At 37.7% G+C, this 22,644-nt stretch overlaps 1 protein-coding gene across 1 annotated transcript in view; it reads right to left on the bottom strand.

The window, feature by feature from the left end:
* LOC131037197 (ATP synthase subunit gamma, mitochondrial) overlaps window positions 1-22,644 on the bottom strand; it is a 42,975-nt gene that overhangs the window by 11,867 nt on the left and 8,464 nt on the right. The window contains exons 4-5 of the mRNA XM_057969265.2: window positions 21,116-21,229; window positions 489-616 (exon numbers count right to left, since the gene is read on the bottom strand). Coding sequence (XP_057825248.1) covers window positions 489-616; window positions 21,116-21,229 — 242 coding nt within the window. The remainder of the gene's footprint in view (window positions 1-488; window positions 617-21,115; window positions 21,230-22,644) is intronic.

Consider the following 22,644-nt stretch of genomic DNA (forward strand, 5'->3'; position numbering starts at 1 on the left):
TAAAAGATAAGGCTTATAGTTGTAAAAAAGTCACCTTAGTGGGAAGTGTTTTCTTTTTAGTGGCAAGCGTTTTGTTTTTGTTTTCTCTTCTGTTCAGTTACTTTAAGCTATTTTAAATCTTAAATTTTATATAATTATTTTATAAGCCATCCCCCACCATTCCGAAAAATCTAGGAAAACTTTTGCTGTCCCTAATGCTCGTCGCATCTTGGAAACATAGAAAATACAGTAAATAATGCTCAGCATCCATCCAAACCAATTTTCAAACATTCTTCAATCTGCAGAAAATTGCTAGTAATATAGAGTCTGAACTTTGTCCTGACATTTCAGGTCAAGAAAGTATTTATTAAAACCTAAAAGTTAAATGCTTGTTCAAGAGGACCAAAATCAACATAATATGTGTCCCTTTGCTTTTTCAGAAAATATACAGCAATGGCAGCTCATTTTGCAATGATTCCTGAATCAAGAACTTTAAATAACCAACTTACCTGTGTAAAGTTAAGAGGGTTCTTTTGTGTTTCTGTTATGGACAAGCTAATATGTTTCTTTGAGTCACGCTGCAGTAGCGCCTTGCCCTTTTCCCCAAGTACCACATATCTTGCCTCTTTCTCAGGACCTGAAGACAAACACTAAATTATAGCCATAAAATTTTAACAACTAAAACAGTCAACATAAAATGTGATGTATCATCTAACATCCAAACAGCACCAAATACATAGGTTGCAAGAAGAGCTGAGAAAAAATGACATCTTCAACGAGCTTTAATTAACTCTCAGTAAGAATAAGGATTGGCCAGCTGGTATCAATATGTCCAAGAACTACCGAGTTCCACCTACAATCAAACATAAAAAAGGATAGCTAGAATACTCTAAAAGGGGAACAAAAAATTGGTAGGCTCTCTATTTCTATTTTCTGTTATGCTAGGCAGCATTTATAATATCTTAATTATCCACTGACCTTCATAGAGGGTTCGTCTCTACAATTTCATGCAGAGAGCAATATTGGGAGCAACTGCTTCCCTCTGAGCTTCTTAACAATGGAAATATTTTTCTATTTCTTTCTTTCCAAACCAATACGTTAGTAGAATTTTTTAGATTGGACGTACCAAAGTTTTAAAACTTGGACTCACCGTGGACTCAGCAAACCAAAACTTTGGACTCGGACTCGGACTCGAACTCGTGAAAGACTCGGCAAAAAAAAAACCGTAGTTTTACAAAAAAAACATAAAGAAATTAATGTATTTAGAGAACATAAGAGCCATGATTGAAACATTACACATGTCATATGATCTACAAACACGCAATATTTGAAATTTCATCATTCATACTCATAGTTTCAACTCTAAAATGTATAATAGCAGCATAAGTTTATAAATGTTTACAAAATTACATATAATGATACGTCCAACTCCAAATGTGAAAAACAGCAATGAACAAACTAAAGAGAAGACTACATCTTCCTCTTTGTATTTCTCCTAATATAGCTCAATTTTTCTGATTTTATCTTCATTCCTCTCCTCCTTCAAACCCTACAAACCTGTTATAACCAAGCAAAAATGCCAAATGAGGGGAAAAAATTTTAAAAAACTGAGTTTTATTGCTTGAATGGCATGTTTTCTGGGCTACACGAGTCCGTATGAAAGACTCGCGAGTCCGAGCAAAAGACTCGCCTCGTGAGTCCTTGGCGAGTCGACACATGGCTCCCATGGACTCGCAAATCTGTGGCGAGTCCACGAGCCTTAAAACTATGGGACATACTGCATTACCAAAAACTAGTTGTCTTTGTTTACATCCAGAGACATCACAGATGCAGATTAAAAAGCACTTACAAGCATAATTTTCTAAAGCTTTCAATCAGAGTGCTCAATACAGTTTCTTAATTACATCTACAGTTTCTTAACCACATCTTTCAGATAGAACATAAGCTAAAGAATGGAAAGGATGGTTCACTAAAGCTTTTAGTGGGCATCACTACTATTAAACTGCACATTAAAATTTAAGTTCTACAGATGGAAAAAAGTCCTCCACCTAATGCAAAGTTTCTTCATAACAATCTATGTGACGGCATTAAGGTGGGAGCATCACATGTAGTCCCACTTGTTACAGATGTAGCCCCTATTTGTAAAGCAGTAGGCATATTGGTGCAAAAAAAGTACAAGCATATATTTTGAACACCATGTTGTGTGCATTCGTTAAATTATGCACTCAACGATATTTGGCCAATTCCAATGGATTTTAGATCTCATAGAAAAGGACAGAAAAATACAAATGTCCATATGTAACCATCACTACACACCAGCCATTAAACCATTTATCCAAAATTTACCAACCATACAAATAACCAATAAGAGGGCTCCAAGAGGATAGAGAGGAAATGAAAGGATTTTGGGCTACAACTAAAAATATTTATGGCTGAGTTGAGGATGCTTCAATTATGAGGAGTCGATGGAATAAGTTTTCACATGAGCATGGGTGATTTTTCTTTCGTGTAAGTTTTATATGATATGCAAGCAAAGAAAGACCCTATAGAGTGGTGGTGGAACCATGGAAGTGTAACCCCTTAATTGCAATCATTTGCAATAAGATTGCTCTCACAATTACCCAGCTCTTCGCCTTGTCAAAGAAATTGGAGTACTTATGCTTTTATTCATTCACTAAAGAGGAACCGATAAGGGTCAAAGAAAGTAGAGAGCCGAGTGTACATTCATGGCTCACTTCGTCTTCTCTTTTGTGTAGATCCTAGGTGCAAGGAGGGTCCTTCAACAAAATGGGACCAACTTTCACCTGATGGAGAAGTTGCAGCCATGATGGATGAAGTGGTTCAACTGTTCAAGTACATGGCTTTAGTGACTTACCCACAGTTCTACTACCAACAAAGGAACCTGAGTCGAGAGTGATGAGTATTTGGAGAGCGTCATAGCTAAGGACCTTGATATGGATGATCATGACATAGAAGTGTAGCACTATGATAAATTTATGTTTTATATTTTTTGTTTGCATATCAAGATTTTTAAATTTCAATATGTAATCTTATCTAATATCAAATATGTAGTGTGAACTGTGAACTATGAATTCTTTGACTCTTTAAAAATTGTGAACTGTGAACTATGAATTCTTTCTCTTTGAGAACTATGAATTCTTAGACTCTTTGACACAATGCCATTTGTCATTTGCATATTTAAACTTTAAAGTCAATGTTAAACTTTACCACTGTTCTTGTTTTGAAAGTTCAATCATGATATTTTCTATAAATCATATTAAGAAAACAATGGCATCTCCGAGTACCCCATGTCTCCTATTTTGAAAAATACTCATACTAGTACCGATACCAATCTCCCATACCAATACTAGTACCAGTCTCTTAACAACCTTGGGGATTTTATTATATTATTTATCAAGGGGCGAGGGGGATGCTCCCCATGAAACACTACAATTTAATGTCCCCCTATTGTAATCCTCTATCCTTGAAATTTTATTATGCATCCACATAAAACACTACCACAAATTAGTGCCCCCTTATTTTTTCATTGAATATCGCCACCTTGATGATCTTGTTTTGGGAAAAGAATCTCGTCCTACCACAGCCGGATCAGATCAGGACAAGTTTGATGACCGGAATCGCGAATCAATCATGCTCCTTAGGCTCTCTGTCACAGATGACCAGTTGCCTCAAACTCCCTCTGGCAAATCAGCATCAGAAATATGTAAGCATCTGAAGGAGTTTCATGAGACGTCCAACAAAAACCGACCGTTCTTCCTTAAGAACCAGTTGTTCTCCATTATGATGGATGAACATATGTCCTTACAGGAACATCTCACGAAGATTAAGGACATTTGAGATCAGCTCAAAGCTATTTGTCGAAAAATGGAGGAAGAGGATATGGTAGTAATAACCCTTAAGAGTCTACCTAAATCCTATGAGCACTTCATAAAGATTCTCAAAATTACGTCTACAGCAGGACCATTGGAAACAACAATTTGGTAGCAATGCCACTTCGTCCTCCTCTAAGCAAATCTTTGCAGCCAAATCTTTTCACAAGGATAAAGGCAAATCTCAGTCCTCTCAGTCATCTCAATAGAAGGGCTCCAGTCAGTCTCAGGATGGTTCAAAGAAGAAGAAGGTACAATGCAACTACTGTCATAAATATGGCCATATGATCAAGGATTGTCGAAATCGGATAGCTTCCGAACAGCGCAAGTAGGGGGGTCTCAGCCTAAAGCCAATGTTTTTGAGCACACAGAGCAGAAAGAGTCTGCCCTTTTATGCCTTCATGGCTAAAAGACCTACAGACAATGTGAAGTCTTCTACCCGGTATATAGATTCCGATACTTCTTGGCATTTCACTCACAAGCGTGATTGGTTTATAGAATTCTCTCCCTATACTGATTCAGTCATTTTTGGAGGAGGTGAAGAGGATACTGTTGTCGGTAAGGGCAACGTTCAGATACAATCTGGAGGGAGGAATCTCATATTCCTCAATGTAAACTACGTTCCTGGCATGGAACTAAACCTACTCTCAGTGAGTCAGATCATGTGGCATTCTCCTCAGCTTGATGTGATATTCAGTGCACACAGGTGTTCGATTGTTGATCGTGCATCTCGCACTACTATAGCTGTTGGCATTGAGAATCATGGTCTATATAGACTTGTGGATACAAGTGATTCTCTTGAGCATGCTTTTGCAGCTAAATCCTCCTCTATCACCAGTCTAAGGCATCAGCGATATGGTCACCTGAACATTCACTACCTTGCTCAGCTTGTTCAAGAAGATTTGGTACATGGTCTACCTGAAATTCAAACTCAGAATTAGCGAGTTTGTGAAGCTTGTCAGGCTGGAGAGCAGCACAAGACACCGTTCAAGGATGGTGACTCATGGCGAGCCTCTAAGGTACTACAGTTGGTCCACACCGATGTATGTGTTCCAATGAATACACCTTTTGTTACTGGGTGCAGGTATTTCTTGCTTTTTGTTGATGATTTTAGTCATAAAATGTGGGTGTACTTTCTTAGACAGAAATCAAATGTGTTTCCTGTATTTCAAAAATTTAAGGCCTTAGTAGAAAAAGAGTCTAGTTGTTCTATCATTACTCTTAGGTCTGATAATGGGGGGGAGTTTTGTTCTACTGCTTTCTCCACTTCCTATGATACACATGGCATAAAACGTCAGTTAACCACACCATACACCCCTCAGCAAAACGTCGCAACCGCACCATTATAGAAATGTCTAGGTCATGTTGCGACATTTTCACACATTGCCCCATTGCTAACGGGGACCCCCTCTTTTCCCGCTTTTTGTGTTGTTAAGTTAGGGTTTTGGCTGCCTAGTGGGCAATTTTGCATTTCTCGTGCCCAGGTCTTGGAGTTTTGATCATGCCTAGTATCGTCTAGGGTTTTTGAAGTTATAGGATCAAGTTGCAAACGTTGATATTTTAATGATCCTAAGTTTTGTCTAAGTGTTGACCTTTTGAACGTTAACGTGTTTTTAAACACATGCATCGGTGATTTTAAAGTGTCAGGGTATTCCCAGACATTTTGGAGTTGTTTTCTCGCTCCTAAGGTATTATTTAAGTTGATTTCGCACTTTATCCCGATAATTTCCTAGCGTTTCGCTCATCTTTTTGGAAAATTTGCCTAAGTCCAATCTAATTTTGAAGTTTCTAAGCGATTTTGAGTGGTTAAAATGCCAAATTCCTAAGGGAAATCCATATTCCAAGGGTTAGAAGGTCAAATTCCATGTTAGAGGTGCTTTTCCTCTCATACTACACATGGGTTTCCCCTGAAATCCATACTGGCTATGATTTTTCACCACTGTTTATCCACACCTGGATCGATTTTCCCTTGGAAGTGCTAAAATTTGGCTAAGTGTCGGGATTTTCCAAACCGCCATCGATTTTCCACCAGGAGTGCGAACTGGAGTGCGGACTATAGTGCGGACAACGTTGAGGATGATTCCATGCCTGGGTCGATTTTCCACCAGGATGTTTTATGACAAGTTAATGTGGATTTTTGTGCAGACTCTCAGTCTAGACCCAAGTCGATTTTCCACTGAGGGCATTTTGATGAGTTTTAAGTCCGGATTTTCATCCAAACTGAGGTCGATTTTCCACCAGGGAGTATTTTTTGCAAGTAAAGTGAATTTGGAGTGTGGATTTTGTGTCCAGACTGCCATCGATTTTCCCCTCAAGTGTTTTATGTGCATTTTGATGAAATTTGGGCATGGATTTTTATCCAAGCTAGGATCGATTTTCCCTTGTAGGGAAATCTTTTATATTTTAATGATTTTTAAAAGGATTTTTTAATCCCAACTTAAGTCGATTTTCCCCTAGAGGCTCAATTTGGACTTAAATTGAAATATTTAATAAGTGAGCCTCATTTTTAATTGTTTTTAAATGATGATTAATGATTATTTAAAATTTGAAAAGCAAAAATTAAATAACTTGCAATAAACATTTAATATTTTAACCTTCTAGAAGCAATTTAGTTTTTTACCAAACAAGCATTTAAGCAAGTGTTTTATCCCACATTGCTTGTGTGGTGAAAGTGAGGTAAAAGCAAGTATAAGAGACGAGTTTTCCAGCATTATTTTATTATTAAATCTGCTAGGTGTCTCCATGAAAGGCGATTTTTCTCCCTTATTGGCGAATTTTGGCAAAGTGTTGAAGTGAAGTGTTGGGTTGAGGATTCTTTCCTCCTCCATTTTTTCCAATTGCTTGTTCCATTCCCTTGCTGCCATTGAAGACCATTTCCAGATTTAGCGATTTTCTTCAAGTTTGGCGATTTTTTTCAAATTTGGAGTTTTTTTGTGAAAGGTGGCGATTTTTGTGTATGGAAAGTTGGCGATTTTCTCCTCCATTTTTTGCTTGTTGTTCCAACCTCCATTGTTGCAGATCCGAGCTGCCATTGATGACATTTTCAAAAATTTAAAACTGGCGCTATAGTTGGAGAAATTTCGATTTTGGTTTTGGCGAGGTTTGGTGCGACATTTTAGTGATTTTCCATGCGTATTTGGTGGCTGCCATTGTTCCTACTTGCTGATTCGCTTCAGATCTGAGGTTTGTCTTCAAATTTGACCTCCATTAATGGCTGCCCATTAATTTTCAGACTTCAATCTTCTTTGCCCAGCCAATTCCAACTTAGGCAATTTGCATTTGGAGGTGTTTTGTTGAGTTTTTTAATGCACTTTCAGACCATCTTATCGCTGTTGCAGGTCTGAAAACTCCATTGTTAGGCAGTTGTCCTCAGAAATTTTCATTTTCAGCCACCTAACCACTTTGGTGATTTTGCTTGGAGCTGATTCGTTAGCTATTTTCCATCATTTTCAGGGATTTTTAACTACTTTGCAAGGTGCTGATAAGTTTGACGTAATCAATTTTCAAACTTGTCCTCAAAAAAAAAATTTTACAAGCCACACTTACATTCCTAAATATGATTGTTTCTATCATCAAAATTGATTTTTATCAAGTTGTGAACATTTTTTAAGGATTACAACATGTTTTAAAGGTCTGATTTTTAGGTTGTCTTCAGAATTGTTGACTGCAGAAGGTGTCTTCAGACATACTTTGTGTGAAAACACAACCTTTCACACCTTTCCTTAGTCATCGTTGATTTGGTATACTCCTTTGCATTTTAGCTTGCATATTTTCTAAGCATAAGGAGGTATTAATGAATTTTATAGAGGGTTTCCATACCCTAGCGTTGTCACACTTTGAATCTAATTGTCAAAATCTACAAAGTGTATGGATTATTCTCCTGACTTTATGCTCTAATTAGCTGAATCTTTAGAAAGTCGGGAATTTTATTAAGAGCATTGTTTATTTTCCTAAGTCTAACTTCAAGCTTTGTACAGGTACGATGTCAAAGTCTAGATATAAGGAAAGGAAAGAACCACTGAAGATGCTGGAAACTGGATTCTATCCAGAGCTCAAGATTTCATCCAGATGGAAGGAGATCACAAATACAAACATGCATTTCCTAGACTTCGACCAGATGCAACAGCGAATGTTCGGAGTCGAAGATCAAGTTCCTTCCCCGGCATATGCGAACATTATGAAGAGTGGTATTTTCCATGCCGCTGGATTTCCACAGTCCATACAGTGCAGTGAGCTTATCCTAGAGTGTGCACGGTGTTATGATCCGCTCAAGCGAATGATCAAGACTCCTAAGGGCGTTGTCATTGCCTACCTTGCTGAGGATGCTATTGTAGAGGTGTTCGGAATTCCACACGGAACGGACATGAAGGATGTGACCAAGGATGAATATGAAGAAAGATACATGAAAAAGATGGGTGTATGCAAGAATTTGATAAATAAGGAGTGGATGATTGAGCCTAGGTCTCATCATTCCAAGGCTCCCAAGAAGCTCATGTGCGTAGACTTCAAAGAGGAGTATAGCGACTTAATATTCCTACTCAACAGAGTGATGGGGATGCCACAGGGAGCAATATTCGATGGATGGATGTTCTACTTCATCCAGGATTATGTTAGACGAACATTAGTAAATTGGTCTAAGATTATAAGTGACAATCTGGACTTTCAGCTGAGGAATGTAGAGCGGTCCAAATCATTCGCCGTGACTTCTTACCTAGTATACCTGCTTGCACGGCTTGTTTCATACAGAGGATTAATATGCAAAGGTGAAGTCGGGAATGGGCAAGGGCAATTCAGGAGTCATGAATGCTACCCCCAGCTGAGCATGTATAGAATTGAAGACTATAAGAGAGTGAATGATGCATTCACTATGTACATCACACGGATGCTGCAAGGCGGAATCCACAGAAGGTTGTCCAAGGAGGCAATAGAGTTAATAGAAAAATATGGATCGTGGTATATTCAGTTTCCCACTTTCACGTACCTTAGGATTCATGGGTTTCAATCTGAACTCTACAGACTTCCTAGGTACCCGACTGACAGAATGATCTTGTTGGAAGTGGTGAGACGGCTTCTAGAGTTCAATGTCATTCAAAGAGAGAAGCACAGGACAGGCATGACATTCCCTATTTCAGTTGGGAAGACATTAGAGGTTTGTCAGTCCGCCATAGCCGCCAGCACTGCAAGTGAGGAGCTTGTATTCTATCAATTTGCTACATACAAGAAAAGAGAAAGATTTGATCCAGACAAGAAAGTTGGAAGGATCACGGGAGAAAAGTTCATTCACAAAGTTGACATAGAGGATTATTGGGCTAACCTGATGGACGAGCAAGCAATAAAGAGAAGAATGTGGTCCAGAATGTCAATGGATTTTATGAGGAAGTGTGGACTTTTCTTCATTCTTGATCAAGTGTTAGATAACAAAGATCATACGCACCCACAGTATGAGAGTGAAATGAAGAAGGCAATCCTATTGCCTAATTGGTCAGAGTCAGAAGGGATTGACCTGAATGTATTGATGAGAGAGGTCTTGAGTTTCTCCCGTGCATGGGTAGATATACAAATGAATAAGTTAGTTGATATGGGTGTTCTCTTCACTTATGAAAGGATGAAGTCGAAAGAGTCTATTTCCGAGGATGATCAGAGGACTATCAGTGATGTCAGGATTCATGCAGATGAAGAGAGTCAAGCTCCCAAGAGAAGGAAGAACACGCTAGGAGAAATCAAGGCCAGAGGGAAGAAGATTGAGGTGAAGATGAAACAGAAGACTATCATTCCTCCACCTATCATTCCTTCACCCCCTCTCAGTGTCTCATCAATCGAAGTGATTGAAGTAACAGAGCAGAACAAGGAGACTAAGCAATGTTCCAACACAACGATACTACCAGGGAATACTCGAGAGTTACATGCCACAGCGACATTTGCATCTCCAAATGAGAATGATGATCAGTCGGGATCCTCTACTGTCCTTTTGGAAGTTAGTTTGGGAAATGAGGTGTATGATTGGACCAAGAATAATCTTGATGATGATGATGATGTTATCTCGGCATTGAGAGGACTTGATCGAGAAATATGTCTCAATGATGGTATGGAGATGGCCGCTATTCCTGAGTGGCTGATGAGAAATATGGAGAAAAGTAAACAAATGATAGAGGTACAACCTATTGATGACACTGATGACTACCTAGCTAGGAGTGCTAAGGAGAAAAAGCCCAAGAGAGTGGAGATTTTGTCGCACATAGCTAGAGATGAGACAGGAATGCGGATTGCGCAAATTGTTGTTCCTATTGCACACGTGACAGCGGACATTGCTACTTCTATGGATTTCCAAATCACTTCAGTTGCCCTTGGTCGTACATCCAGAAAAAAATAATTTCAGGAGGTTGGTGAAAACCTCAAGGCAATTGATGCAAGGTTAGATAGAGAGATTGCGGAGAAAGAAAGGCACAGAGAAGAGAATATCAGACTTAGAGAGTATATTGCAGGGATAAGGCGTGAAAATCCCACCCTTATTTCCCCTATTGTAGTTGACCATGGAATGCATTCACACTATGAGTCAACGAGAGGTACACTCTCAGAGGTAAAAAAGTGGATTGAGAATAAAAGAAGGCAGGCAAATGATTTCCTTACTCAATTTGTCCATGCATATGATAGGACAACAGGGCTCGCATTCAGAATCCAGTATTTGGAGGGAGTTTGGGAAGAATTTCAGCCTATTCAAGAGAAGACTATTCCACGCCTCTAGGCTTTTTGAAGAAGGTTCCTAATTCCACCTTGGTCAGCGAGGACATTGTACATAGTGGAGACAAATACGATTTCCATGGTTGGTATTGTTCATTAGCCGTGAAGAAATCAACTTATGAGAACGCAGGGTCGAGTTGTATGGAGATGGAGGGATTGATTCAGGACATTCAGATGAAGATCCTTGCCTCGATTAAGGAATTATTGGATGTTGATGTTAGTGATGCTAGTGGTTTACACATAGCCGAATTAAGAGACAAGATGAAATTTATGTATTTTCGCCAGTTGGACTCTTTGAAGAAGAGTCAGATAGACGACTTAGTCTCTTTGTTGATTCATGTTCATAGTTCGCAGAAGCTCATGCCAGAATGGGAGAACACTTTGGATGCTTGCTCGGATTTATTGGACGTGATTGATTTACAACAGGATACCTTGCCTAGCATTTCCATGAAGGAGTTAGATTCAGTATTGGCTGGATTCTTGGAGTATGCTAGGAGAGAAAGAGAGATGCAGGGAGGAATCTTTTAGAAGATTCCCTATTTGATGACTAAGTATCTTTTCATTGGGCCATATGTAGGTGGCGCCATTTTTTATGTAAACCCTAATTAGGGCAATTCTAGGGTTTTGTTGGCATGATCTCGACCGTTATCTTGGATCAATCTTGGCCATCCATTTTGTAAGAGACTCTATATATGCCTCCTTGTCTCTCATTTGTAAGGGAGAGTTTTTGTAGAATTGTTGGTATATGTTGCAGCTATTTGAATCATAATCATTGTTCAATTGTTGGTGATTTTGCTCTTCAAGTGTTGTATTTGCATTCATGGTTCTCAATTCCTCCAAGTTAGATTAGAATTTATTTTCATGTATGTTAGATTGAGTGGAAGATTTGTTGAATTCATTTGTGTGGAATCCTTAATCCATACCACTAGCCTCTTGTCGCTGGTAAGTGCGCTTTGTGTGGTCAACTGGAAATTTAAGTAAGCTTAACTTCAACTATTACGCGTCCCTTGACAAGCATCAACTTGGATGGTGCCAACGTTTGATGGTGATAGCCTGAAAATCTTTAAGTATACCTTAGACGATTGCACTAAGCTTGTGTCAATACCTGATTGTGAGACCTTGCCTAGTTTGATTCCTCTAGATTTATTCATCATTTCCTACATTCCTAGGCTTTGAATAAATTTCCTGAACCCTTCCTTTTGCCCTTTTTTTAGTAAGAAGTAAAATCCAAAGCCATATTGATAGATCTTAAGTTGTCAGCACACCTATTCCGCGTCATTCATGATAATCCAAACATTTGCGTAAGTCCCCAAGTGAACACAGCAATTCACATCGACCATTGAGTTACCCACTCGTCAAGACCTAACATGTAGAAACCTTGGAATCATTTTAGTTGATCTCATTCTTAGCATCTGAGGTGATTTTGTTCAAGAGAGGGTAAATTATCCTGGTAATTTATTCTGTAATGTTATGCCTAAAACACACATCACCAGGTCAGTGTTGGAACACAGGATGTTCCTAAGAAGTATTGGGCAGAAGTAGTATACACTACAAACCCAAGATCAATCATCTGAAATTTTTTGGCTCTTTAGTATATGTATGGATTCTAGATGCCAATCACTCCAAGTTGGATTCCAAGCATCAGAAGCTAATGTTTACAGGGTACAATGACAACCACAAGGCTTACCGACTAATTGATGTAGACGTTGATCGTCTTATCTTCAGTCATGATGTTGTCTTTCATGAAGAACGAGGACCATTTTAGCTTTCCTTGTTTGAGCACAATTTAGAGGATCATCCTTTGAAGGCTTCTGATTTGGGTGTTCGTCTTCCATTTGGTTCACCTAATGGGAGGGGTGATGCAGATTTTGAATTTGATGATGCATTACCTAACTTACTCTGAATGATGCTAATCTTCCTCCAATTCCAGTTATTCCTCCTGCATCTGATGTTGGTTCTTCTACTCTCCGACCCAAATGGTGGGCTAAGACCATCAGTGATCTTCGTCCTGATGAGCTCATTGAGGTAGATCTTCCAGAAACAAGAGCAAGCAGCAAAATACAATCAATTTTGCTCTCATGGCCAACATTCATAGTATTTATGAGCCTCAGACATATGCAAAGGCAAAAGGGATTCAAAGTGGGAACAAGCAATGGATGCAGAATACCAAAGCCTTCTGAAGAAAAACACCTGGGTTCTCTTTGATCTTCCTCCAGGGAAGAAGCCCATTAGCTACAAATGGGTCTATAAGGTCAAGTATCATGCAGATGGTACCTTGGATAAATACAAGGCTAAATTGGTCGCTTGAGGATTCACACAGCGGGAGGGCATTGATTATGAGGAGACTTGCTCCTACTGCCAAGATGAGTACCATTCATCTTCTTCTCGCTATTGCAACTCAATTTGGATGAAAAGTCCATCAGATGGATGTTAAGAGTGCCTTCCTCAATGGTGAGTTGCAAGAAGAAGTCTACATGACGTAGCCTCCTAGTTTAAAGGTTGCCGGCAACAAACATCAAGTATGTAGACTCCTGAAAACACTCTATGGACTCAAACAGGCTCCTTGAGCGTGGTACATCAAGATTGATCATTACTTGGTTGCTCATGGTTTTCAGCATAGTCCTTCTGACCCAAATCTATATATCAAACACTCTGGTGATGATATTCTCTTTCTTGTTGTCTATGTGGATGACTTGATCATTACTGACAGTTCAGCACATTTGATTGCAAAAATCAAACATGACCTGTGCAAGGCTTTTGATATGACAGATTTGGGGCTTCTCCATTATTGTTTAGGTGTTAAGGTTTGACAGACTAATGGTAGCATTTTTATTTCTCAGTCTAAGTAAGCCAGGAACTTGCTTGACAGGTTTCGAATGCAGGATTGTAAACTTACTTCCACGCCTATGAAGACAAGACTGAAGTTGTCAACCAAGTCTGATTCTCCTCCTGTAAATGAAACAACATTCAGGCAACTAGTGGGTAGTCCCATCTATCTCACTTCCACTAGACTTGATCTCAGTTTTCCAGTGAGCTACATTTCACGCTTTAAGGCAGCCCCCAAGGCTGATCATTGGGTAGCGACAAAGCGTGTGCTGCATTATGTGAAGGGCACTTCTGATTATAGACTTCTTTACACTAGGAGTCACAATCCTAGACTCGATAGTTTCACAGATTCAGATTAATGAGAGGAAATCAACATCTGGGTATGTGTTCAGTTTGGGATCTGGTGCAGTCACATGGACTAGTAAAAAGCAGCAGGCAGTGGCTCTCTCCTCGACAGAAGCAGAGTATCAAGGAGCAATTAAGGCAGCTTGCGAGGCAGTTTGGCTTTGCCAGATGCTTGCTGATATGCAAATATCTCAAGCAAGTTCGACTCCCTTGTTCTGTGATAATCAGGGAGTTCTCAAACTTGCCAAGAATCTTGTCTTCCATGAAAGAACCAAGCATGTGGAAACTCATTGTCATTTTATTCGGAAGCTTGTTGAAGGCGACTTAGTTCAGTTGCAATATGTTCCAACTACGGATCAAACTGCAGACATTCTCACCAAGTCTCTCAGCCCAGATAATTTTGCTAAATTCAAGGGGCAGCTTGGTGTTGTTGACAGATTGACCATTAGGGGAGGGTATTAGAATAATATTATTTATTATTAATGGTCAATTATGTAGTATTTTGTAAATAATCAGTTTGAATTAGTTTGTTTCTATTTACGACTGTTTCTTTTTAGAAACATCATTGTTGTAATTCTTTATAATGATCTATTGATCATTCTGTAAATACAATTCATATTTTTACCAATTACTTGTTAGTAATAAATTAAACTCAAAAACATCAAGGAAAAACAGTCAAAAACAGAGGTCAACCATTTTGATAATAAATCACATTTTTTAAGGATAAAAATCAAGAATTCTGCCATTTCGAAATTAATCATTGATTTTGGCTTTTTTTTTTCCAAATTTATGCTTCTTTGGTTGACACAAACCACCATATTCCACAAGACCATAGGTTGTCTTCCTACTGTCCATAACATGATAAAAATGAGGAGCACTTTATCTTTAGGTGCTCAATCTACAATGAGATTTAGTGAAGGTTGCTTGTACAAAGCCTTAAGATGTTTTATATCCATATTCTACTGATATAGAAATAAAAAGCATCTGACCCTTTTCCTTGAAAAATAATTGGATGAATTATTGAAGAATATACAACCGTATATAGAGAGTTTACAAGACGATGTTCTATAGAAAGAACAAATTGTTTAAGTGAAAAACTAAAAAGCTAAAAAGCTAAAAAGCTTAAAATACTAAATAAAGCTTAAAAAGATAAATAATAAAAAGCTAACTATGCGTCTTTAATAAAGAAGCAATAGTTTCACTTAACAAACTAAAAAATTAATAAGCTAAATGACCATTAATAAAAGAACTAAATATAAGTGACTAAAATATAATTAAATATTCTAATACCCTCCCTTGATGGTCATTCTATCTACTACAATTCTATCTACTACACCACGTTGCCCTCTAAATTTGACAAAATTTGTCAGGCTCAGAGACTTGGTGAGGGTATCTGTTGTCTAATCTTATGTTGGAATGTACTGCAATATCACTGATCCATCTTCAACATGCTTGCGGATGAAATGACAATGAAGTTCCACATGCTTGGTCCACTCATGGAAGAATGGATTTTTGGCTAATTTCAGAACCCCTTGATTATCACAAAACAAGGGAGTAGGTCATGGTTGAGACATTTGCATGTCTGCAAGCATCCTACCTAGCCAAATTGCCTCACATGTTGCCTTAACAGTTCCCAGATACTCTGCTTCAGTCGAGGAAAGAGCTATTGCTTGTCGCTTCTTGCTAGTCCATGTGACTGCACCCGTGCCCAAGCTGAAAACATACCTAGAAGTTGACTTTTTGTCATCAACACAACTTACCCAATCTGAGTTTGTGTAGCCAACCAGCCTAGACTATTTGCTTTTGTTGTACAGAATGTCAAAATCGAGAGTGCCCTTCACATACCTTAGCACACGCTTTGCTACAACCCAATGTTCAGCTTTTGAGGCTGACCTGAATCAAGAAATATAGCTCACAGCATAACTGATGTTAGGTCTAGTAGCAGTGTGATAGATGAGGCTGCCCACTAGTTGCCTGAATGGATCTGGATGGTTCTGAGGAAAGTCAAGTGGTGCAATGTCATGCCTGGGAGACCCAACAACTGTAGAGTCGACTGAATCCCTCCCATCAGGTGAAGCTAAGGGAAGGCAAACACCCATACTTGTAGCCTTTGGAGGTTGATCCTCAATGCTCAAAACAGGAGAAGAAGGCTGAAACCACCCTTGTTCTTCATCAAATACTACATCTCGACTAAATATGAGACAATCAATGTCCACATCAATCCACCGATAAGCCTTATGGTTGTCACTGTAGCCGTTGAACATTAATTTATGACTCTTGGAATCCAATTTGGTGCACTTGGCATCTGGAATCCAAACATAAGCTGTAGAGCCAAAAACTTTCAAATGATTGATTTTGGGCTTCCTACCAGACCAAGCTTCCTCTGGAGTCATCTTCTTAACGGCCTCTGTGGGAGACCGGTTCAGAAGATAGATTGTAGTGAAGACTGCTTCCGCCCAAAACTGTTTTGGAACATTTCTATGCTCCAACATAGATCGAGCCATCTTAGTGAACGTGCAGTTCCTATGCTCAACAACAGCGTTCTGCTGAGGGGTGTAAGGTGTGGTGAGTTGATGCTTAATGCCATGTGATGCACAGAAGTTGGTAAACTCTGTAGAACAAAATTCCCCTCCATTGTCGAACCGAAGAGTGAGTATCTGATAGCGAGACTCTTTTTCCACTAAGGCCTTAAACTTCTAAAACATGCTAAACACCTCTGATTTCTGCTTGAGAAAATACACCCACATGCGTCTGCTGAAACCATCAACAAACAATAGAAAATACCTGCATCTAGTGACTGATGGAGTGTTCATGGGACCACAGATGTTCGCATGAATGAGTTGCAAGACCTTGGATGCTCTCCAAGCGTCTCCATCTGAAAACGTAGTCCTATGCTGCTTTCCAACTTGACAAGCTCCGCAAACTCCATGATTCTAAGTGTGAATCTCAAGTAATCCTGCAACTAGATCCTCCCGAAGCAACTGAGAGAGATAGTGAACATTCAAGTGCCCATATAGCTGATGCCAAAGAGTGCTGATGGAAGTACTCCTAGCTGCCATGGCAAGCTCCTGAGAACTACCAGAATCAACAAGTCTATAAAGACCATGATCCTCAATGCCAACAGCAACCATAGTGTGAGTATCCCTGTCAACAATGTCGCACTTGTGCAACTGAAAGACGACATCCAGCTGTGGTGAATGCAGCATAATCTGATTGACTGACAGTAGATTGAGCTTCATACCAGGTACAAAGTATACATTGAGGAATATCAAATCCCTCCCAACAAATGAAATCTAAACGTTGCCTTGCGGACAACAATATACTCTTCGCCTCCTCCAAAGATCACTGAATTAGTGAAAGGCGTGTACTTTGTAAACCAATCCCAACAATGTGTGAAATGTCAAGAGGCTCTAGAGTCAATGTACCAGGCTGGTGATTATACATCATCAGATGGGTTTTTGGGCCATGAACACATAGAAGGCAGATTCAGAACGCATAAAATAATCTAGACACGAGGATAAAATATATTAAACCTCCAACCAAAATTCCGCTTTTCTTATTGCATCTGACTCTAATGAACTAATTGCTGATTTAGATGCTCTAACAAAAGAGCATATGATGATTTGTTCACACAGCTCTTGAGTATGATTGTGACTGCTAACTATTTTCCTATTTTTCAAACATATATAAACCTATGCAATATCATATGTAATGGTTCATTTGAGGCTTTGCATTCAGTATCAATACTAATGTTATCTTTTGGTTTATATTATATAACGATATTATGTAATGGTTGATTTTATTTACATATTTTGTACCTTGACCCTTTTTTTCTTGTGCAGATGCCCTAAAGTTGTACCAAACCAAAGGTCCAACAGACAGTAAACCCCCATACACATTCCTAGACCCAAACCCAAACCAATAAAATATCTTTCATGCGAGGCATTGTAAAGTTTTTGATTCACATTCTCCTGATATCTTATATATAGTTTTGTCCATTTCCTATCATTATCACTTTCAAGCATATGGTTTTGCAGAGTGGCCAAAGACCACTGAGTTGAATAACTCCTCTCTTATTTCACAAATATGGAAACAGAATGGTGAAATGGCATGCATATCAACATACTGCAACTAGGGTGACCCAACAGTTTGACTCATGCTAGGTAACGTGAGTTTGTTTCTATTTGAACTTAAGCACCATCTAGCTTTACCTGCCCACAGCTCAAGCTATAAAGTCAAGCATTTTTCATCAATTTTGTCCCTTCCTTTTGAAGACATTCAGTCTAGGCTATTAGAACTAGTACAGAGAGAGCCATGTTACACACTCATTTACCAGCATGGCCCAATTAGCTGAATTATTCTTCTATAAACAATACCAAACAATGTACGGGACCTATCATGGTTGTAGATGATATTGTTGGCTCTTTATTTATTTTGATATTTGATCAAACGTAAAACATGTGATAGTGCTAGTCTCCATCTCATGTCACTAGCTTTACTTCTCATTTTCTCTTTATTTCATTGAAGAGCGCTTCCCCTCACTTGAATATTTATATTTGTATTTAAATCATATGACTAGGGTCTAAAGTTTTGGATTTAACCATTAGTCAACTATGTTTTATATTGTTTTAGTGCTAGACTGTTTATTTTCTATTACGTTTCTTATTTGCTATTGTAACTAGTCATACTTTGCAAGTCCCATCGGCCTAATGTTTAGTCATTGATCTAGGCAGCAGATAAAGCCACTGATATTTATACAATAAAACTAAGTCATCTCATGAGTGAAACGATAATTCCTTGTTGTAATTAATTAAGGATAGGCATACGCCTTATATAGAAAATTACGAGACAATCTTTCCATAACAGAAACGATTGAGAATAGAAACACGAAAGACAAAAATGAAACTTCCTAAAACTAACTAAAGACGAAAGACATAAATAGAAGTTTCTAAATACTAACTAAATGACTAAGATGACCATTATATCAATATTACGATATTATTTTAATACCCTCCCTTAATGATCATCCTACTAACAACCCTACAAAAGATGTGACATAATCTATAGGTCATTTGGCCACAAAAGCATAGAAGGCTGCCCCCTTCTCTTCAAAATGCTATGCAACATGACCCTGCCACTAAGACCCTCCCTAATTCTGCAGAACTTCTAGATATGACCAAGTTTACCACAATCCTTCCAACATGATGTTGCGTAACAAAGCTATCCCTCCCACTATTCAGAGATACAGAAACCGAGATCAGCTACTCAAAAACTTCACAAGTTTGAAAGAACATGATTTTGCCAAAAATCATCAAAAGAAGAAACACCCACGATTTTGTAAAAATACCATCAAAGTTTTGTAGAAGAACATCGTTCGCCATTAAAAACCTAGGTGGGACGCAAAAACAAACTGCAAGAAACCACGATTTTGTGGAAAAAATCGCCAAACACTTGATGCGATGCTGAAATCACACTCAAACTCAAGGAATCTAAGACTCGAGAGTTGCAACCCTTTGGATTATCATCCTTGTTGATTCAAAACAGTTCAAAAGGAAAATAAAGAGGAAATGAGGCATGGTTTAAAATTGTTTTTGGAGAAAGTGATGAAGAAATATAGGAGAGAGATAACAAAATACTTCATCAATTTTCTTTCACAAATCATGCCTACAACATCCACCTCTTCATTATTTCCATATTTTTGTGGAAAAAATCGTCAAACACTTGATGCGATGCTGAAATCACACTCAAACTCAAGGAATCTAAGTCTCAAGTGTTGCAACCCTTTGGATTATCATCCTTGTTGCTTCAAAACTGTTCAGATATTTAAAAAAAGAGGAAACAAGGCATGGTTTAAAATTGTTGTTGGAGAAAGTGATGAAGAAATATAGGAGAGAGATATCAAAATAGTTCATCAATTTTCTTTCACAAATCATGCCTACAACATCCACCTCTTCATCGCAGACCTTTCGGGGGTCACACACCCAATAAGTTTCAAGTGAATTTTCAAAAATCACCCTCTTTTAAGGTAAAATATAATCAAAATGCTCAGCAAATTGGAATCATTTTGTATGTAAATATTTTTTCTTGTAACGAAAAAATAACATTTGCACTTTTAAAAGCTACATCCCAAATTAAATATTGGTTGAAATCATATTAAATTCAAAACAGCAAAGAACATAGCTAAAATGAAATTACACTTGACCAGGACGACACCTCATTCATACCTTGGACAGAATTTGGAAATGGTATCACATAAATATATTACCCTGTGAAAAATTATGATGGCTAAAATAACAACTTGCAGCACTTGTGCCAGGATCAAGAACAGACTGTGAGATAAAACCAATATATTCATATTTTGTCTGAAAAAATAAGTCTGCATGATAGTTAATGACAGAGTACTCAAATACTGTAGCAGATACGAGTTACACATACAAGAACAAATGTTATTCTTCAAAGACAGAACATTAGAAGAAGTCTGTCAGTGTCCAATCAAAAATGCAAAAACGTTTAAACATTGAGCATAAAAGAAACTGCCCTCGTGATAATTTTTCCCCCTTGTTAATTTACAATTGTAACTAGCATGTTTGATGTCCCATTAACCTACTTTGATCATAGATCTAGATGACAGTTCTGGACAATTTTCTGAAATAATCCCAAAAAAATAGGTCATCTTATTGAGATATAACTTTGTGGTAATGATTCAACCGTTAACATGGACTGCATGTTTTAGTAAATTGTGATGTTGAATTCCTGTTGGTCATTTGCAAATAATGCTCTAAGAACTTAGGTCCTAGAGTTAAACTTTCTCCATAATGCAACCCAAGTCCCTAGACATCCAAGGTGAGACTGCAAACTTAAATTCACAGGAGCAAGGAGATGGATCAGTTAAAGATCTAGATTCAAAATATTATACAACTGGAAACAAAATTAGTAGGAAACAACTATGTCAAAGCTAAAAAAAATGCTCAGTAGTTGTTTGAAAGGACTTGCTGGAAAACATTCATCACTGCCACCAGACTTGATGAAAAGAATAGACAACTAATAGAAATAGGGATATCAGATTCAGTGTAAGATAGATATTTTCAAACTTTTTATAATGATGCTCTATCATTTATCTAGATGTTTGGAAGGCTAACTTTGATCAAAACAGAAACTTAATGTGTATTTGGCACTTATCAGAGAAACTCAACAAGTTGCAACTTATACCAGATCACAAAAATGTTAAAAGACAGTTTTCTATTACAAAATTGCAAAAAAAATCCTCTAAAAAATCACAGAAATGATTCCTAAATCCAGTCATGTATACAATGCTAGCCTTGAGGTTAGACATATACTTGATGCCATCTTGAAAAGTGCCTTGCTTATCTTGACAGATGTTGAGTTGATACCACCACAAAGACCTTTGTCAGATGTCACGGTAACAAAGACATTCTTCTTCACATCGATCCCTGCAATTCAACAAGAGTCATAAAGAAATGTATCAAGATCTAAAAGCTTGAGATATTCAAATTTTAAATGTTTGACGCAATATCTGGTTTCTATAAGCAAATAGTTTCAACAAACATTAGATGTCAAAACGTTAGAAACCCTGATCAAGAGGAAATAACTGGTCCCAAGTATGTAACATTATATTACATCAATCAATATGTACACTAGAAATAGAGCTGCTGCCACTTTTAGCAGTGACTCAGGGACCCAATCCCAGCATATGCATGGGCAGCAGGTATATAAGCTTTGGTATAAGAATCCAACACATTGATGTCTTTTGTTAAAATATCAATTCCAGAAGAAATATTAATAGCTCAGGTTGACTCTAAAATTTTCAATCTCTCTAGGTGTAGATAAGTAGAACCTTGATGAAAAAAGCAATCTGAAGTTCTACCTCTAAAGAAAGGAAACGTCAACAAGCCCATAAAACCTTCAAAGTTTGGCAAAATGCATCTTAGATAGTTAGAACTTAGAACAATTTCATCATTCAAGTTTCTAACCATAGTTGCACATAGCACAAATTAATCACAAGCAATTGTAGATAGGAAGCTTTACACAATTTCTCCATGACAAATTTTATGCTTTTTGGTAAAATTGCAGTCAACAATTTTTTATCAAAAGAGGAAATTTTATCACAATTAAATCTGCAAGAGCTCGACACTCACAATTTAATCGTGACTTTTTGGTTTTTTTGCCATATATGCAATTCTTCTGTTTTTTTCCAATCTGTTCCATTTTTTCAAACTTCCAGCCTTTTCTTGTGATTTTCAACAACAAAGAACATTTGATTGCAAAACTAAGGTTTTATAGATTAACATCACAACTTCTCCAAATCAACTTTCTAATTTGTACAAGTACCATTATATTAAATAGTACATCATTTTTAATTTATTAATTCATATTAGTGTCATAGCTTAACACAAATGCTAAAACCTATATTTTCAAGGTTTCGGGTTAGGATTCAGCTCTTTTTATTTTTTAAATATAAAAAGCTTACCCTAACCAAACCATTAAGGAATTGCAGTTTAGCATCATGGTTTCAACATAATATTATTTCAAAGTTACACCCTAACCTTAATGCTAAACCCTGAATTTTTTTTCAATTTGGTTAGATTTTCTATATGTACACACTAAACTCTTTAAGTTTTTTTCAGAATTAGGGTTTTTTGCTAAGTTGCCGTTTCAGGTTTGGGTTCAGATTAAGGTTCAAGAACCCAGTTCCCCAGTTCGGCAAAATTTTGAAAATGGGTTTTGGGTTATATATATATATATATATATATATATATATATAGATATATATATATATACGCAGCATAGAAGCATGAATTAAGATTAGAATATCACAATCTTTGGTTTTTATCAGCAAAAAATAGGA

This window comes from Cryptomeria japonica, chromosome 3 (assembly GCF_030272615.1).
Source record: "Cryptomeria japonica chromosome 3, Sugi_1.0, whole genome shotgun sequence".
NCBI lineage: Eukaryota > Viridiplantae > Streptophyta > Pinopsida > Cupressales > Cupressaceae > Cryptomeria > Cryptomeria japonica.